General features: G+C 36.2%; 1 protein-coding gene across 1 annotated transcript; it reads right to left on the reverse strand.

The window, feature by feature from the left end:
- Positions 1–11,527: 11,527 nt before the first annotated feature.
- LOC148027037 (cyanovirin-N homolog) lies at positions 11,528–12,558 on the reverse strand. The gene is made up of 2 exons (XM_087690562.1): positions 12,394–12,558; positions 11,528–12,073 (listed from the first exon to the last, which is right to left on the reverse strand). Exons 1-2 carry the CDS (start codon positions 12,481–12,483, stop codon positions 11,765–11,767), a joined length of 399 nt encoding a protein of 132 aa, XP_087546688.1. The 5' UTR covers positions 12,484–12,558; the 3' UTR covers positions 11,528–11,764.
- Positions 12,559–21,206: the final 8,648 nt, after the last annotated feature.

Below are 21,206 nucleotides of genomic sequence, written 5' to 3' on the forward strand. Positions count from 1 at the left end.
TTTATGCAGGCTCCAAGGAAACCGCATTTGGATGCGGCTAGACGCATACTCAGGTATGTGAAGTCCACATTGCAGTATGGACTATTTTATGAGACTGGGATTCAGATACAGTTGCATGGATACACTGATGTTGATTGGGCTGGTAGTATTTCTAATAGACGATCTACCAGTGGATATGTGTTCTCTTTTGGGAGTGCTGCAGTCACTTGGAGCAGCAAGAAATAGCCTACAGTTGCCTTGTCAAGCACAGAGGCTGAGTACAGGGGCGCAGGAATGGCTGCATGTGAGGTAGCTTGGTTGCATAAGCTACTTTATGATATGCATCAGCCTCCTACAGATGGTCCAGTTGTCATTTATTGTGACAATATGAGCAATGTACACTTGGCAAATAACCCAGTCTATCATGCTAGAACAAAGCACATTGAGGTGTATTATCACTATGTGCGGGAGAGGGTTTTACTAGGTCTTATTGATCTAGTTTATGTCAGCACAGAGGATAAGGTAGCTGACATATTTACGAAGGCATTGGGCTTAGAGAAGCTACACAAGTTCAGAGACCTGTTTGGTGTGCAGGAATTTGGATTGAGCTCGAGGGGGAGTGTTGAGATATCGAGCTCCACTCGTGATATTCCAGGGTGACCGTTGTGCATTTATGTCACCGACTTATCTGCAGATGCGGTTGGTACACCGCCCATGAATAATAGCTAGATGACAGCTATCCTTATCTACTCTAGTTTGTGGCTCAGTTAGTATGCCACCTTAGTTAGTTGAGTTTGGTTTGAGACCCATATATAGGGTTCTTCTATTTCTATGTACTAGAGTTCTTTTTGGCTTACACAACTAAGAAGAGGAAAACTGTTTTCAGCCTCCACCCTTGTGTGTATTCCCCCATTGTGCAAGCAAGAAAGCTACAAGTGAGACTCCTTCCTTCTCTCCCACAATCTTGACAATGTAGACGCGCTATCAGATGCGCTCAGTCGACTCATTTTAGCCTGACGACCGCCATTGATGATTTACAAAATGCAATACATAATGGAATCAGAAATCCTAAATACATAGACAAAACAGAGAGAGAAATAGAGAAACAAAGAGAGAGAGAGAGAGAGAGAGAGAGAGACTCACCTTGGGTGTTTGGTGTAGTGGGTGGTGACGCTTCTTCCTTCTCCTTCTTCCTCTTCTTGGTAAGTTACCCTCCCTTGATGCTTGCTTGCTTGCTTGCTGCTTCTTCTTGTTCTCCTCTCTCTTGTTCTCTCTTTCTTCCTCTCCTTGGCTTTCCTTTTTCCCTTTTTGTGTGTTTAAAATGAAAGAAGAGGTGAGTCATGAGGAGGTGAGGCATGAAGAGACTGCATGCCGGCTAAACTCAAGCTTCAGAACCGCAAAAAACGTAGGAAAGGAAAGGCGCAGTTCGAAAAGAAATGATTTAAGTATGGTTTGAATTTTGATATGTGCGTCTATTTTTGCGTGTATATGCGCATCTATTGTTCATGTAAACGCGAGTATAGACGCGAACATAGACGCGGAAATAGAGCTAATATAGACGCGTACGTAAACGCGGATCTAAACGCGCATTTAGGCTTTATCATAATTTTTTGTTTTTAAGATAAGTTTTGATAGTGAATTCTTATCATAAGTTTTAATGTATTTATGATGATTTTTGTGTATTTAAAATTGAGATCTTAGAATGATGATTTTTGTGTTTTTATGTAAATATATAAATGACAAATATTTTGATGTTGTCATGAATTAGGTTTAATCATGTCGTCGTCGTCACCTAGTGCGGTGCATGCAGATGAGTCAATGAGCACATCCTCAAGTGAGAATGAAATATTGCGTCTTCATAATCGAGATGCATGGCTACGACGAAAAAATAAATGCATGTGTGATCGTTGTCGAGGGTGTATTTTTCGAGCACGTCAAATTGCAATGTCACACCTCAGCTTGTATGGAGAATGGAACCGAGAAGAATCACCGGTATTCATTGTTTTTTTTTTACCACTAAGATTGCTAGTGTATGTTACGGGAATTATATATCAACATATATGAAACTCCCTTTTGTGGTTGAGCAGGATGCGGTGCCACATCCTCAGATACTCCCTCCCGGGCGTCGAGAGGCTGCAAAACATCGACGCAAGGAGGCAGAGTCTTCAAGAAGAGTAGAGACTGACGACCATGATAGTAGCCCTCATGAAATGCCCCATCAGGTCATAGAGGATGAGATTTTGGACAACATGGTATACCATCTATTTTTGCAACCGGTTCAGGGATAAGGTCACTCTACGAAGCCAGATGATCCACTATATGTAGCATCATCTACTCCATTGTATGAAGGTTATACGTACTCCGTTCTTCGTGCGTCCCTTGAGATACTTAACTTGCAAACAATTTATGGATGGAGTCATGTTAGTTTGGATGCATTATTGAAGTAGGTATCAATTCAGTTTGGCTTATGAATCATAATATTAATTGTTCTATTTTGAAATCAGACAGAAATATATGTTGGTGGTTTTTTAACTCACTTTTAAAAATATATGCATGAGAGTGTCCTGTTTGTGGTGAATCAAGATACGAAGTGGAGATGAAGTCAATGGATATGCCTCGTAAGGTTTTGCGACATTTTCCGATTGTTTCACGTATAAAACTTATGTTCAAGTGTAAGTCTATTGGAAAGCTCATGTCATGGCATGCTAGTCATCGTTCAAGTGATGGAAAATGGAGGATCCCTGCAGACACATCGGCATGGAAACATATAGATAATTTGTGGCCCGTTTTCAAAGAAGAGCCAAGAAATTTGAGATTTGGTTTAGGTACAGATGGAATCAATCCATTTGGCATCAAAAGCACATCATACAGCGTATGGCCAGTGGTATTGGTGAACTATAATATTCCTCCATCCATGGCAATTAAAAAGGGACATGTAATGTTGTCCCTTCTGATTCCTAGAAAGCACAAGGTAAAAAACATAAACATTTACTTATAGCCTTTGATTGAAGAGGTAGAAATGTTATGGGAAGGTATTGAGGTGCAAGATACAAGTGCATCTGCATCCTCTAGAGATTTCACATTGAAGGCCATGTTGTTCTGGACCATGCATGACTTTCCAAGATACGGAGAGTGTTCAGGTACATGTATATAACTCTATATTTTAAATTCAAGACTTGAATCAATTGCATTTTATTAATTCACTTGTTTTTTCAGGTTTAACCACATCAAGATATCATGCATGTCCTATTTGCGGTCCCTCTCTAGTTTCCTCTAGGCCGGCACATTTAAAGAAGGTTATCTACGACAATCATCATCGATTTCTTCCTATTGACCATCCCAAATATGTTCTCCCTACTAATGGAATGACTCCACAATCTCTAACCATTCGAGATTGGAAGGAGAGATGGATTAATGCCGATAGCCACCCTCCACTCGGCATGAGTCGGTAAGAAGTGCATTTCTCTCGATTGACTTTAAAGTATTTAGCATGATGAATTGTTTACATAACATATTGTTTGTTGTTAGATTCTCTATATTTTTTCGTCTTCCGTACTGGACTGAACTCAAGATCAATCAACTGTTGGACCCCATGCACATATTCAAAAATGTTGTATCTACATTATGGGATCACTTGATAGGGGCTCGTGATTCAGTTAATTTAAGGAAGGATTTACGTAACATTGGTCGCATGAGACGAGTCTGGCCACGCATTGGACCCAAAGGAAAGATTGAGCTACCCCATTCACCTTGGATGTTTTCAAAGAGCGAGGAGAAAATAGTGAAGGAACAAATATATAGCTTTCGAACACCCATAGGATGTATGAGATGTCTCAAGGGAGCCTTCATAAAGAAAAAGAAAAGAGGTGTGGAGCAACTATCTGGTTTGAAGTCCCACGATTGGCACAAAATGATTCAAGTAAGGGTATCTCTAACCATGAATATAGTAATTAGTGGAGTAACTATGTGTAAACTTTGGGAAATGATGACTTTTTTCTCAACTAATCATTTGATCTATGAATATTGTTTACATTCAGTTCGTACTTCCTACTAGCATATCCCATTGTGTATCCAAAGATGTATGTGATATCATTGACAAGATGGGAGAGCTTATGAGGTGTGTATACATTGTATTTTTTCAATATATATCTTTGAATTTCTACACATTTTATCTCATTTGGGTGAATGAACTGCAAGTTAAAGAAAAACATATGCATCCTAGGCATAAAGAATTTTCTTGCACATTTTAAAGACTGTTTTGCAAAAGATCTACCTCCTGGTTTACCTCCTTCATGTCCAGAAGACTACAAAATAGATTTGATTTTTGGTACACAACCACCTTGTAAAGCACCATATAGGCATAACCAGATAGAGCAAAAAGAAATTCAAAATCAAGTTCAGGAATTACTAAATAGAGGATTGATTAGACCTAGTAGTTCTCCATTTGGTGCACTTGTTCTGTTGGTAAAGAAGAATAATAATACTTATCGTATATGCATTGACTATCGTGCTTTAAATAAGATCACTGTAAAGAATAGATATCCAATTCCTAGAGTCGATGACCTTATGGATAAACTGCAAGGTTCTGCCATATTTAGTAAAATAGACCTTAAATCTGGTTATCATCAGGTAAGATTAGATAAGTTTGACATATTCAAGACTGCATTTAGAACACAATTTGGTCATTATAAATTTTTAGTGATGTCTTTTGGATTGACTAATGCACCTGCTACATTTAGTAGAATGATGAATCGTATATTTTTGAAATATTAGCATTGTGTTATAATATTCTTTGATGATATCTTGGTATTCAGTAAAAATGAGAAAGAATGTTATAAACATATGTCCTTGGTTTTCAAGTTATTGAAAGATAATCAATTGTATGCTAATCTAGAAAAGAGTGAGTTCTTTTAAACAGAAATTGAATATCTAGGTCATATTGTGTCATCACAAGGTATTAAGGTTGACCCTAAGAAAATAGAAGCAATATTAAACTGGCCTATACCTAAAAATGTGCATGAGTTATGATCTTTCCTAGGTCTTGCTAGTTTCTATAGGAAGTTTGTGCGTAATTTTTCATTACTTGCTTTGCCTTTGACTAAACTTTTGAAAAAATGTATTGTTTATCATTGGTTTGATAATCAACAGAAATCTTTTGACTTACTGAAACATACATTAACCCATGCTCTTGTTTTACAACTACCTGATTTTAATAGACCATTCTTTTTACTAGTCACTGGTGCTAGCAGATTTGGAATAGGAGCCGTACTTATGCAAGACAATCATCCCATAGCCTATTCTAGTTGTAAACTGAAACCCTCCGAACTTAAATATTCCACATATGATAAAGAATTATTAGATGCAGTACAAGCTTTAAGACAATGGAAACACTATTTAATAGATTCTGAATTTATGATTAAGGCTGATCAACAAAGTATTAGACATTTACTTAGCCAACCCCAAATATCTGACCGACATATCAAATGGGTAGCCTGTATTTAGAGTTTTCATCCCATCATTCAATATCAACCAGGTAAAGAAAATGTAGTGGCCGATGCATTAAGTAGAAGACCTACTATTCATAATATTTCTGTTATATCATTTGATTCTTTAACTCTTATGAAAGATATTTATCATCAGGATATTACTTTTTATGCTGATTGGAATAAATTAGTTAGAAATAACTGGATTCCTATTGATTCATTGTCTTATAATGATGGATTCATGTTTTATGAAAAGAGATTATGTGTTACAGTTTCATTCAGATCTTTTGTTTTAAATGAGATTCATTGTCCTCCATATCAAGGTCATAGAGGTATCATATCTACTTTACGTACATTAACTGAAGATTTTTATTGGCCACATATGGACACTGATGTATCTAACTTTGTTTTTGAATGTTTGATTTGTCAATGATTTAAGAGACATCATGGTAAACAGTATGGATTACTTATGCCTTTATCTATTCCATCGAGACCATGGGAACAAATTTCTATGGATTTTATTACTGGTTTACCTAATACTAAAGCTAACCATGATATGATTTGGACTGTAGTAGAAAGGTTTAGTAAACAAGCATATTTCATTCCATGTAAGAAAACTTTAACAGTATCTCAGACAGCACAAATGTTTTTGAAAAGTGTTTTCACTAATCATGGATTACCAAAAGTTATTATTTCTGACCGTGATTCTAGATTTTGTAATAACTTTTGGATTACTTTGTTTGCTAATCTAGGACAAAGATTGATTTCTCATCTGTATTTCTTCCAAAAACTAATGGACAAACAAAAGCCACTAACAGTACTATTTTAGATCTTTTATGTGCTTACACTATTTCTAAACCACAGACATGGGACACACATTTGCATTTACTACAGTTTGCATATAACAATACACCACACACAGCTACAAAGAAAGCACCATTTGAAGTGATTTATGGTTATAGATTGTCTATACCTATTGCATCTTTATCAAATAGAATTCAGAGTGCTGATGATATTGCTAACATGCACGCTACTATTTTTGATGAGGTTAAAGACATGATTGCCAAAGCCCAGCAATCATATACAAAACAAGCCAATAAGAAAAGACAGACCATGAATTTCAAAGTTGACGACTATGTTTGGTTAAGAATAGAAAAACATAAATTACAAAGTGTAGATAAACACCCAGTTGTGAAATTAGCACTTAGATTCTATGGACCAATTAAGATCATTCACAAAATTAATGACAATGCATTCAAGTTAGAACTACCACCACAGTGGAAAATTCACAACATCTTTCACATTAGTTTATTACGATCCTTTAGAGGACAATTACATGTACACCCTATTTATGAAAACACACCTTTGTTAGATGAAGAGACTGAAATCCTTGAGCCTGAAGCTATCATAGATACTGACTTTATGACCACTAGAACTGGCTGTAGATATTCTAGATATTTGGTCAAGTTTAAAAACCATCCTATTGAAGAGGCCCAATGGATGTATGCTAAAGACTTAAATGCTTTCCCCAATCTGTTAGCTCCACATTGAGCTAATAGCAATTGAGGACAATTGCTATCCCACCCCGGGGGTATGATGCCAAGAGGCATATTTCACGGTGGATTCCGTGCCATAGTGGATTCCGTGAGGTTTTACGATGGATTCCGTAAACTCTGTTGACCGGGGCTCATACACAAAGTGGATTCTCTGTGCGAGAAGTTGATGGAGACGCCTATCCTTTTCGGGCGTTTTATTAATTTAGTGTGTACATGGGTAATTCCATAGCGGGTGATTCCGCAAAATACATATTAAATTAATAAATGTTTATGAGTTTAGAGTGCGCACTCGTGATAAATTCAGGTTAGGATTGATTTCTAACCAGTTGATTTATTTATGTAGCTGAAGACTGCTAGGTATTCACTTTTGTCGGTTTAATTGTATTATTTTACTAACGATTGTGAATGCTTCAATTGATGTGTAGAGATAGCAGCAGTGTCGGAGGAAAGCATTGGAGGATAGCGTGTATTCGAGTTATCACTTATATTTTGATGGGCGCATACCTTAGGCATGGCGCCTATATTTTGTCGCGCCTATTTATTAAGGCGTTGGATATTTATTTATTATTTTGTATGCGCATGGGCGCACAATTATGTTATTTGTACTTGGACATTGCATTGGGTACGCCTGACTCTTTGGGCACCGCCCATTAGCTTTATTTCTATTTTGTGCTAAAGCAAACTCAAAAGCCCAAAGCTTGCTATTTTGTAATTGGGGCTATTATTTTAGCTTGAAGATGATTAATACATAAAATATATGCTTTGTGGAGCGCTCACACAAGGCATGGGGGGAGATTGCACCCAATTGGTCTCTTGTTCATGTCGTGCATGCTTTTTACCTTGAGTTTTGTGCAAAAAGTAGAGTTCTTTTGTTCTTGGGGACCTTCCGGCATTCACTACGCGAGCATACAACATCCGATCTGTGCACCAGCCACCATGTTTCTAGGATTAATAGAAGTAGATAATGGCACTCCATGTTTTTTGTATGATACATGCATTGATTTTATGTTGAAATGTAGGCTATATATTTCAAAAATGGTTTGTTTTGGCTATGATGGTGCCTTTGCAATGATAGATTATCATACCAAATTATCTACTAGGTTGAAATGGTTAATACATTCATGACGAATATTCATTGCATTGCCCATAGGACAAGATTAATATAGTAAAATTTTTTGAAATTGCACAAAGCATTGATTTATGCATGGATTCAATTGCTTCTATTTTCTTAAAAAGTGATTGTAGAACTAAAGCATTAGAGAATTTATAAGAAGAGTCCAATTGCACAATTTTACATTCAAGTCGTATTCACAAGGTAAGATGGCTTAATCAACAATTTGTTGTAAAAAAAGTGTGTAATTTGTATGAGGCAATATTAGCATATACTCAATCACAAGGAGCTTTTGAAGATTTCCTATGTAGGAAAACCCATGAAATGTAAGAAATTCTCTAGTATTTCCTAGGTACATCTAAATGCATTCCCTACATATAACTAGGGAATCACATTTCCCACATCTCATAGTAGGAAATCTTAGGCGTGCTTACATAAATTCCCTATATACAACTAGGGAATTCCATTCCCCACATCTTATACTAGGAAATTATAGTTTATATAGCTAGGGAATTCTATTTCCCACATATCATGGTAGGGAATTATATGCCACACAACTAGGGAACTCTATTTCCCACATCTTATACTAGAGAACTATAGATGACCATATCAAGATAGTACATTTTTATTACTTTTTTTTCTAGCACTATCCATGGGGAATGGTTACCATATAAATTAGGCTTTAAAGCAAGTAGTCGCTTAGTTTTATGCTAATTACATGAACCTCTTTAGTTCATTTCATAGGCACTTAATATAACATTACATCTCTGACCTTTTTATGACCTTTTGCAAAAATTTTATTCGTAAATTCTATTGATCAATGATTTAACATTTACCATCATTTGACCTAGCTTGATACCTATATACAATAGAAACCAATTCGAATTCTCTTTTGCACAATGTATAATGTTATAAAAGATGTATACACTTACTAAGTTTATCTTAATGGGATACTTCAACACAACTAGCCTCCAAAGAAAAATGTTAAATGTACTAAAACGTGCGGCATTCCATGTTGCAAAAATCAAACTTTTACATTCATCACTCACATTATCCATAAGTTCTTATTTCTTACCTCAGAACACATATTCCTTGAGAAACTAGCCTATCTGCCTTATGTCTCTGATTTTTCTCACATTTTCTAAAGGGATACCTTGATATCCCAAAAGACTTAGCTTGAATCAAACTTGATCGTAGGTGAAGTGAGCAATATGTCCTTAGAAATTGACATGATTTGGGTTAATCAATCCATTTCCTATGACATCAAGGAGTACAAGCATTTAATTAGATGTAAAGGTACCCTATTAGTTCCTTGTGTTTCCGTGGGCTCTTCTAACATTTGATTCCCTTTCAAGGGATATGTTATGATAGTTTAGGGTTTTTGTTAACAAAAATGCATCCTCCTTAAAGGGGGCCAAATCATTGAGCCAAATAAACAATCAATGTCAGAAATCAGTCCTTGCCCCAATGTTTAGTATTTCAAGATATGGTTATTGATATTCATGTTTTCCATGGGTGGAATACCCTTTAAGGAGGATCTTTCACAAATGGTGAAATACACTTTTTTTTGCAAGGGATTTGTTCATGATTGGTTGGGTTTAGAGGGGACTAGTCTACTATCTTCATGGGTTAGCACGCTTCTCCCCTAAAACAAGAGGGAGCATGCCCTCACACTGTCATAAGGCTATGCACTTAGTAAGAAGGCTATGCAAAGCATAAACAAGCTTAATGACAAAAAATAAAAACTAACTAAACAATGATGGAGATCACATAAGAATTACCCAAAACAAGCTACCAAGAACACTTGCAAGGAGCTAGAGCCAAGAAGCACTACAAGAGAAAGGCCCTATAGATGCGCACTATACATGCGAAAAAGCGGGCGTATGTATCAATGCGTCTATTTACGCTAGTATATAGAACGCGTCTATATATCCGCATTTATAAACACGCCCATAGATGCGAAATTAAATGCACATATTTTTTATTTCTCATAAAGTCCCTAAATATGACCAAACCTCTTAACAGCTAGTATTTGTTTGAATACATTACCAACTTTACTTCTTTCCGAGTATTACAAATATACATCCAATCATTCAAAGCTAACTATATATGTGTGATTTTATGCCCTATATACATCCAATCATGCCCTATACAAATGTGATTGGATAGGGCATGATTCGATGTATATACGACATAATTACACCTGGATCATAAGGACATGATATACATGTATATACGACATGATATACATATATAGGCATACATGTATAGGACATGATATACATTACCAACTTTACTTCTTTCTGAGTATTACAAATATACATTCAATCATTCAAAGCTAGTTATATATATGTGATTTCATGCCCTATATACATCCAATCATGCCCTATACAAATGTGATTGGATAGGGCATGATGATTGGATGTATATATGACATAATTATCAGAGAAGTGATTGATACATGCACATGTTGCATCTATTGTGCACTTAACCTAGCCATGGCTAAAACTTATAGATCAAAGGTTGACTTGTGCATGTGTAATATATATATATATATATATATATATAGAGAGAGAGAGAGAGAGAGAACTGATCAATACACTCACATGTCTCATTTGTTGTGCACTTAACCCAGGCATGTGTAAACTTATAGATCAAAGCTTAATCACTGATTCAAGGGAGTACCCTCACTTTTTAGGGTAGTCCCTTGATTCTCATTATTCTCGAGGAATATACATCACAATCAATACAATCAAAGAAAAAGAAAGACATGCATGATTCTCCAAGTAGTAGTTTCAAAGCCTACCTCGTGTAGACACACAACTAGCGTGTGGAACCTATAAAATTAATTCAAAACATGTAGGTGATAATAAGATGATGAAGAGCCTTTTATCCACAATAGCTGTAATGTGAAATCCTAAAGAAGAATGGCTAGCAAAGAAAATTCCATTTACGTAGACAAATAGATATTAACACATACCATCTATTTAAGCTGAGCTAAGAATCATGATAAATTGAATGAAGGATAGTGAGCTGCTATGGAAATTGTCAAATTGTAGATCTACATCAGACCTTGCATAATCTATTGTAAGCCTTGTACTAGATCTTACTCCATGGTTGTACGATAGTGCACAACATTGCTTATGTAGTATATATTGAATGGGCAAAACAAGGGAGAACGCTTAGTTATATGTAACTTTCTACAAACTTGGGTGACCTTGTTAATGATAATATATATGGAACTGTCATCCTGGCATGTTAATAGAATGTTCAGACAAGTCTGATCATTCTAAACACTTAATCCTTTCATAAGTAGCATAGAAACGAAGTAAAAGATGCAACGCCTTTTCTGGCTACTGTCTCGTGTTGTCGACAATGAGAACTCTTCACTCAATAACTCATGACAAACAATTTTCCAAGCATGATCAGAGCTTATTTAATTACCGATGATCGGAGGCAATGTTTACAAATATCATGGCATCCTTCTCCTCAAAAAACATGCACGCATGAGATCATGCTCACCATGTTACAGTAGTTACAGCATCGCAACTCACCAGATGATATTGGCAGGCATGCCAAGTAGACACATGCGTCACCGATACATGCATCCATATGTACCGTCGTTGTAATGCAATTTAAACACAAAATTGGAGGTTTCCGTTATTGTTGGAAATGCAGTTGTTGAGGTCCAGGCTTGTTTGGATGAGGCTACCGCTGGTGGATCTGCAGTTGGCGGTCAGAGTGTTTTCGCCGTTTAGGCCTATATTGGAGCAACTTGCTGCAAAGTCGGCGCCAGGGCATACAAGTTGGCCATTATTATTGCTTATTTTAGCGTTCAGATCGATTGATGTGCTCACATCGTTCCCATTCACGGCTACACAAATGGCGCTGAGTATGGTCCCTGACACGCCTTCATTGGAGCAGGATGCAGCGTAGTCACATGACTGTAAAAGACCGAAAGGAGTCAATAAAAAATTTGCCTGACGTTCCCAGTAACCAACTATGCTTCAAGATGATTATAAGCTATCAAATTCTGCCTGTACATGCTTTGTCTTCCAGTCAGCAAACTCCGCTAACGAAGACTATAAATGCACATTAGACATGTTACACGACTTGTTCGTAGTTTTAAGCTCGAAGCAATCATAATGATATTAATAGAAGTAGCAGTGCTGCTACAGTGCACAATCTTGGTGGTAGAGTGTCAAGCAGCCAAGCTAATTAGGTGTTCACAGTGCTTTTAACTAGCAGAAGGAATTAGACTCACGGCATACGCGCCTGCGGCGAGGCCGCAGAGGATCACAAGCAGGACGAGCTGGCCGACGTTAGCTGCATGAGCAATGCTGAAGGCAGCCATTGGGAGCAGGTGAGGTTACAAGAACGACAACAAGGCAATGTAGGTAATGTACGAATACATCGAACATCGAAAGGAATACCCTTGCTTTTATAACGGATCTCGGCAATGTGTGGGCTCTCTTTTTCAAAGTGATTTCACAAGTTCAGCCTCGGATATATCCGACCCAGCCCACGCAAAATCAGAAAACGACTCCTCCGACCCAGCCTACGCAAAACCAGAAAACGACTCCTCGACATACACGAGTCTAGGCGCTGATCAGAGATCAGAGTCACGCACGCACATTGAATATCGTCCAATATATACATGAAAATGATTATATATATATATATATATATATATATCACTAATGGCCATTTGGGAAGTTCAACCTGGGATATATCCCAAACCACGCAAAATCAGTACACGACTCCTCGATATACACGAGTCTAGGCGCTGATGAGAGATCAGAGTCATTTACGCACATGGAGCCATACATTACTGAATATCGTCCAATACATATGCACGGCGGCAAGTCTGCTCATAATTATAAAAGCGGAGGTGGATGACTTTTTATGTTTTGGCAATATATGGCACGTTGCATTTCCACCGCCTCTCATCACGATAGGATAGGATATACATATCAAGGTGCTCTGAAATGTATAGAGTATATATAATATATTATTCAAATTTTTATCCCATTTGGAAATTGATATTTTTGGATTATTCGTAGATGGGTGACTTAATGTTCACGAAAAATCGTTTTCTAATGTATTTTGTAAATGAGAAAAAAAGGAAGTGGATTTTTATTGGTCCTTTTATTTAAATGATAAATCTTGATACCTAGTCTTTTTTTGAAGGGTTTATCAAAATCTATGCTTTTTTTAAAGATTCTCTTGTCATTAAACCTTGATTTTCAATGCATGCATAGGAAAGGGTCCTTTAAATTTTGAATATAAATTTATCAAGACTCAAGAGTCAAGATTTATAAATATGACTTAATGTACTTATTAATACACCTATGGCATGGAAGAGAATTTAATATGTAATGTTCAAGGCTCCAACTCTTCTAGAAGTTAGTTCCTTAAGTTCTAAAGTTTAATTAACTTCTAAATCATTATCTTCAAAAATACAAAACTTTCAAGCTTCTTGGGTGCAACTCAATTGAACCATATTCATTCAACTACCTTCAAGATTTTTAGACTCACACAAGCACTCTTAGAGATTGAATTAAGCTTTTGGAACTCACAATTCCAGGCATGTCATAATTTTTCTACCCATTCTTCCTTATTGAAACTACTCAAGTGCTTTGTGTTGCTGCATATGCTATGCTATGTAATTATATTGTTGTTGAGAGAGAGAGAGAGAGAGAGAGAGAGATGGAGTCCTAGATAGACAATTAGCTGAGAGAGAGAGAGAGAGAGAGGGCTCGATCGAGCACAGAGATAATAGACGTAGAGACAGATGACGGGCGTACAAATAAACATATATATTTAATGGGTGTAGAGAGAGAGAGGAAAGAGAGGAGGGGAGGGTAAAAAAGAATAGAGAGAGATTTAAACATATATAAAATACATATTGAAGTCTAAAAATTTATATATAAGATAATATTCGTGATGTCTAGTATATTGATTAATTGTTTCTGACCAATGACTCTTTAAAATTTAAATTTCTTATAACTGATTGTATTACACATTTCATAAATTTACTTTAGGCTTTTGAAATTAGTTTTTGTGTTATTGGAAAATATAATTCACTATGTCAAACCTTATGCAATCTTCATTGCCTAGTATGTGTGATTTTATTAAAGTGCAATCAAATGAAAATAAGGTATCAGGGTCTAAGCATAGAAAGGTAAACAAGAACCTTGTATCTAATGTTTATAATAATGAAACAGTTGATTTATTAAATGATGAATTCAAAGAAAAAGATAAGCTTGTAGGAGATGTGGAAATGTTAAGACATCAAACGCTAGGGCAAATTGGAATGAAGCATGGACTAGAACTTTCAATTGGGCATACTTTGATCGCGAATTTGCTAGAATATTTTGCACATTTTGTAAACACGATCCAAAATGAAAGAGTGAATTTGGTAAATGTATCTCAATAAATATCTAAATTAGTATGTTAATTGATCACGCAAAACCTAAGTCTCATAAGCTAGCCACGTATCACTGTGATGTCAAAATTTTTTAATAACTCATACATTAGAGGAAGGAAAAGATAATATTGATCGTGCATGTAAAGCTCTATTTGCTGGTATATATCAAGTAACAAAGCATGTCTTACCTTTTGTACTTACGAACATAGTTTAGAATTACTTTAGGTCCTTGATTGTGAATGTGCTCCTATTGAGATGTATAGAAATTAGAAGGCATGTGCCATGTTTATAGTCTATTAGTGAACCGATATTGAAGGCTCAAATTGCTCAGATTTAATTGTCTCATTTTTTTGGTTTACTATTAGATAAGTCTACAAATGTAGGAAATAGGTAAAATATGATTGTCTATGTTTTCTTTTCGGATAATTATGAACCTACCACTGATGCGAGGAGGCATATTTCACAGTGGATTCCGTGCCACGATGGATTCCGTGAGGTTTTACGGTGGATTCCGTAAACTCTGTTGACCGGGGCTCATACACAAAGTGGATTCTTTGTGTGAGAAGTTGATGGCGACGCCTATCCTTTTTGGGCGTTTCATTAATTTAGTGTATACATGGATAATTCCATAGCGGATGATTCTGCAAAATACATATTAAATTAATAAACATTTATGAGTTTAGAGTGCGCACTCGTGATAAATTAAGGTTAGGATTGATTTCTAACCAGTTGATTTATTTATGTAGCTGAAGGCTGCAAAGTATTCACTTTTGTTGGTTTAATTGCATTATTTTAGTAACCATTGTGAATGCTTGAGTTGATGTGTAGAGATAGCAGCAGTGGCGGAGGAAAGCATTGGAGGATAGCGTGTATTCGAGTTATCACTTATATTTTGATGGGCGCATACCTTAGGCATGGCGCCTATATTTTGTCGCGCCTATTTATTAAGGCGTTGGATATTTATTTATTATTTTGTATGCGCATGGGCGCACGATTATGTTATTTGTACTTGGACATTGCATTGGGTACGCCTGACTCTTTGGGACACCGCCCATTAGCTTTATTTCTATTTTGTGCTAAAGCAAACTCAAAAGCCCAAAGCTTGCTATTTTGTAATTTGGGCTATTATTTGAGCTTGAAGATGATTAATACATAAAATACATGCTTTGTGGAGTGCTCACACAAGGCATGGGGGGAGATTGCACCCAATTGGTCTCTTGTTCATGTCGTGCATGCTTTTTACCTTGAGTTTTGTGCAAAAAGTAGAGTTCTTTTGTTCTTGGGGACCTTCCGGCATTCACTACGCGAGCATACAGCATCCGATCTGCCCACCAGTGGTATCAGAGCAAAGCTGAGATCAAGAGCTTCCAATCGCTACCCATCTTGTGCAAAGGCGGAGCTCCTCGAACGGTCGAGCTCTACGGACAATCTCATCGCGAACGATCGATACGGTTGGATTCCTATCGGTCAAGAACCTCTATTTCTATCCTTAGATCGCGAAGGACCAGCCTACAATGACGGAGGACCACTCCTACATCCTCTCATACAAGTCATGGAGTTACAGAGATAAGTCTTCAAAATTTCATAATCTTCAAAGCTTAATACAAAGCTTATAAAGCTTAAAGAAGCTTTAAAGCTTCACAATTTCAAATCGGTGCATTAGAGGAGGTCCGCGAGATTTTTGACGGCTGAAAAAAATGGCCCCCCCCTAAAATTGGCCATTTTGATTTAGATAAGCTACAAGTTAAATCACCCAAGCTTTCAATTACACAAGCCTCATAAGTTCTGCAAGTCCTCAAAGTTTAAATTCTGCAAGTCTGCTAAATCACTCAAGTTCTGCAAGTACTGGTACTCTACAAGTCACATAAGTCTGCAACTCTACAAGTCAAACAAGTCACTTGAAGTCAAAACTGACTTGTGCTCAAAACTCCTAGAAGGACTGTTCCTGCGCAGAAACTCCGAACTGCAAAGTTGTTCATTTGGAAGATACTGTTTGCATACGCAGGTTTGCTAAACCAGTTTTAGCACACGCAAAAGGATAAAACACAGATTTTTCAAAGATTACAAATCCTGCAATAGCCAAAGATGAAGATTGTGAAAGCCGCACACAAAAATATATAAGCCTTGTATACCCGATCTTGAGCTATGCTCATCCCGCTAATTGGATTTTGAGAGTGTGAGGTCTTTTGAAGTTTTACAGGATGACGGAACCATATATGGATGATTTAATGGCTGAAGGCGATCTACCTGAACCTATGATAGAGCAAGAATTGGATTTAATTATGATGCACTTGGATGAAGAACGAAGAACCCGGCAAGCCTTGCACGTTCAGTTGGCCAATTTACAACGATTGACTATCGACAAACATGGACCACAACCCGAAGATCTTATCCGATGAACCATTGATGCGACTCTCGAAGCTCAATCCATCCACAAAGAAACAAAGATAAGTAAAAGAAATTTCAAATTCTGTACTTTCAATGGAACTCGAGATGGAAAGACTGTTCTTGCATTCATCAGTCAGTTTGATGATTACTTTCATGAAGAAACATATGTAGAAAAAGATAAAATCAAGTGTGTCACTAATCATTTAGTGGATAGAGCATCTCTTTGGTGGACCATGGTTCGTAAGAGTATACATTGTCCCACTACCTGGGAGAATTTCAAGAAGAAGTTTATGCAGAATTTCCTTCCTCCACAATTTCATGAAAAAGCCATAAAGCAATGGGACCTTCTTCAGCAAAGAGATCGTGAGCCTATTCCTCAGTACACCGAATGCTTTTGGAATGCATTACTCCAGTTACGCATGCTTGAAGACGTACCTGAAGCGACACACAAGCGCAAGTATATGTCTGGATTACTTGGGCATTACTACGCTGAAGTTAATATGTTCAAGCCTGCAACTCTTGAAGACGCAATTTCTTTAGCTCATGATACTGAAGACAAACTTTGAGGAAGAGACAAGCATCCACAACAATTTCAAACCAATGGTAACTATGGATCTAAGCAATTCAACTCAAATTTTAGAAGATTTAATCAAGGACGTTTTCCTTCATCATCTTTTCGTAAGTCTTGGGCAAAACCACCTGCTTTACCATCCAATACCAATCACAACCCTAAGCCAATTTCATAGCCATATCCTAATACTCCTAGACTTCCTACCATTGCCAATAATGTATCTAAAGCCAAACCTATAGTGTGTTACAAATGCCATCAACCTGGACATCTAGCAGCCAATTGGCAATCGAAGAAGCCACATGTCCATATCAACGATCTTGGAGCAATGGAAGATGAAGAACATGAAGAAATGCCTGACTTTACGGAAGATGAGGACGACATTGTTACTCCTTCGGATACTTTACCAAGTATGTCAACTCCATATTCTTTATTGACAATGAAATGTTTAGTGCATGGAAAAGAAAAGATTATTTTGCATGATGATGGTAGTACTCATGATTTTATTTCTGCAAAGTTAGTGAACGAATTGAAGTTACAGACTGTTCCTACCCATTATCGCATTATAGCAGCATTCTTAGATACAAGGTATAATGAAACACAAGAGGTGCATGATTTAGAAATTCAAATTGGTGAATACACTGAAAGAAGGAATTTTCTAGTTGTACCATTACAATCCAGTGATATTATTTTAGGTATGGCTTGGCGTCATCAGCATAACCCTAATATAGATTATTCCACGCATTTAATTAATATTCAATTTCAAGGAAAACATATTACATTGTATGGTATGTATGCATCTATAGCTAAACGTGCATTACGCAAAAGTAGTAAATTTTATCTCATTTGGGTGAATGAATTGCAAGTTAAAGAAAAACATATATACCCTAGGCATAAAGAATTTCTTACACATTTTAAAGACTATTTTGTAGAGGATCTACCACCTGGTTTACCTCCTTCATGTCCAGAAGACCACAAAATAGATTTGATTTCTGGTACACAACCACCTTGTAAAGCACCATATAGGCATAACCAAATAGAGCAAAAAGAAATTCAAAATCAAGTTGAGGAATTACTAAATAGAGGATTGATTAGACCTAGTAGTTCTCCATTTGGTGCACATGTTCTGTTGGTAAAGAAGAATAATAATACTTATCGTATGTGCATTGACTATCGTGCTTTAAATAAGATCACTGTAAAGAATAGATATCCAATTCCTAGAGTCGATGACCTTATGGATAAACTGCAAGGTTCTGTCATATTTAGTAAAATAGACCTTAAATCTGGTTATCATCAGGTAAGATTAGATAAGTCTGACATATTCAAGACTGCGTTTAGAACACAATTTGGTCATTATGAATTTTTAGTGATGCCTTTTGGATTGACTAATGCACCTGCTACATTTAGTAGAATGATGAATCATATATTTTTGAAATATTAGCATTGTGTTATAGTATTCTTTGATGATATCTTGGTATTCAGTAAAAATGAGAAAGAACATTATAAACATATGTCCTTGGTTTTCAAGTTATTGAAAGATAATCAATTGTATGCTAATCCAAGAAAGAGTGAGTTCTTTTAAACAGAAACTGAATATCTAGGTCATATTATGTCATCACAAGGTATTAAGGTTGACCCTAGGAAAATAGAAGCAATATTAAACTGGCCTATACCTAAAAATGTGTATGAGTTACGATATTTCCTAGGTCTTGCTAGTTTCTATAGGAAGTTTGTGCATAATTTTTCATTACTTGCTTTACCTTTGACTAAACTTTTAAAGAAATGTATTGTTTATCATTGGTCTGATAATCAACAGAAATCTTTTGACTTACTGAAACATGCATTAACCCGTGCTCCTGTTTTACAACTACCTGATTTTAATAGACCATTCTTTTTAGTAGTCACTGATGCTAGCGGATCTGGAATAGGAGCCGTACTTATGCAAGACAATCATCCCATAGCCTATTCTAGTTGTAAACTGAAACCCTCCGAACTTAAATATTCCACGTATGATAAAGAATTATTACATGTAGTACAAGCTTTAAGACAATGGAAACATTATTTAATGGGTTCTGAATTTATGATTAAGACTAACCAACAAAGTATTAGACATTTACTTAGCCAACCCCAAATATCTCACCGGCATATTAAATGGGCAGCCTTTATTCAGAGTTTTCATCCCATCATTCAATATCAACCAGGTAAAGAAAATGTAGTGGCCGATGCATTAAGTAGAAGACCTGCCATTCATAATATTTCTGTTATATCATTTGATTCTTTAACTCCTATGAAAGATATTTATCATCAGGACATTACTTTTCATGCTGATTGGAATAAATTAGTTAGAAATAACTGAATTCCTATTTATTCACTGTCTTATAATGATGGATTCATGTTTTATAAAAAGAGATTATATGTTACAGTTCCATTCAGATCTTTTGTTTTAAATGAGATTCATTGTCCTCCATATCAAGGTCATAGAGGTATCATATCTACTTTACGTACATTAATTGAAGATTTTTATTGGCCACATATGAACACTGATGTATCTAACTTTGTTTCTCAATGTTTGATTTGTCAAAGAGTTAAGAGACATCATGGTAAACAGTATGGATTACTTATGCATTTATCTATTCCATCGAGACCATGGGAGCAAATTTCTATGGATTTTATTACTGGTTTACCTAATACTAAAGCTAACCATGATATGATTTGGACTGTAGTAGACAAGTTTAGTAAACAAGCATATTTCATTCCATGTAAGAAAACTTTAACAACATCTCAGACAGCACAATTTTTTTTAAAAATTGTTTTCACTAATCATGGATTACCAAAAGTTATTATTTCTGATCGTGATTCTAGATTTTGTAATAACTTTTGGATTACTTTGTTTGCTAACCTAGGAACAAAGATTGATTTCTCATCTGCATTTCATCCAGAAACTAATGGACAAACATAAGCCACTAACAGTACTATTTTAGATCTTTTACGTGCTTACACTATTTCTAAACCACATACATGGGACACACATTTGCATTTATTGCAGTTTGCATATAACAATACACCACACACAGCTACAAAGAAAGCACCATTTGAAGTGATTTATGGTTATAAATTGTCTATACCTATTGCATCTTTATCAAATAGAATTCAGAGTGCTGATGATATTGCTAACATGCACGCTACTATTTTTTATGAGGTTAAAGACATGATTGCCAAAGCCCATCAATCATATACAAGACAAGCCAATAAGAAAAGACAGACCATGAATTTCAAAGTTGATGACTATGTTTGGTTAAGAATAGAAAAACGTAGATTATAAAGTGTAGATAAACATCTAGTTGTGAAATTAGCATCTAGATTCTATGGACCATTTAAGATCATTCACAAAATCAATAACAATGCATTCAAGTTAGAACTACCACCACACTGGAAAATTCACAACACCTTTCACATTAGTTTATTATGACCCTTTAGAGGACAATTACCTGTACACCCTTTTTATGAAAACCCACCTTTGTTAGATGAAGAGACTGAAATCCTTGAGCTTGAAGCTATCATAGACACTGACTTTATGACCACTAGAACTGGCCGTAGATATTCTAGATATTTGGTCAAGTTTAAAAACCATCCTATTGAAGAGGCCCAATGGATGTATGCTAGAGACTTAAATGCTTTCCCCACTCTATTA

The sequence above is a fragment of the Lygodium microphyllum genome, chromosome 13 (assembly GCF_053477565.2).
Source record: "Lygodium microphyllum isolate KBCC chromosome 13, Lygodium_microphyllum_v1.1.10, whole genome shotgun sequence".
Taxonomy (NCBI): domain Eukaryota; kingdom Viridiplantae; phylum Streptophyta; class Polypodiopsida; order Schizaeales; family Lygodiaceae; genus Lygodium; species Lygodium microphyllum.

Bases quoted from the DNA above. Each gene is read 5' to 3' on its own strand.
- LOC148027037 (XM_087690562.1), bottom strand. From the start codon at position 12,483: ATGGCTGCCTTCAGCATTGCTCATGCAGCTAACGTCGGCCAGCTCGTC. The intron at 12,074-12,393 runs GTGAGTCTAATT...GGTCTTTTACAG, and splicing joins TCGCCGCAGGCGCGTATGCC to TCATGTGACTACGCTGCATC.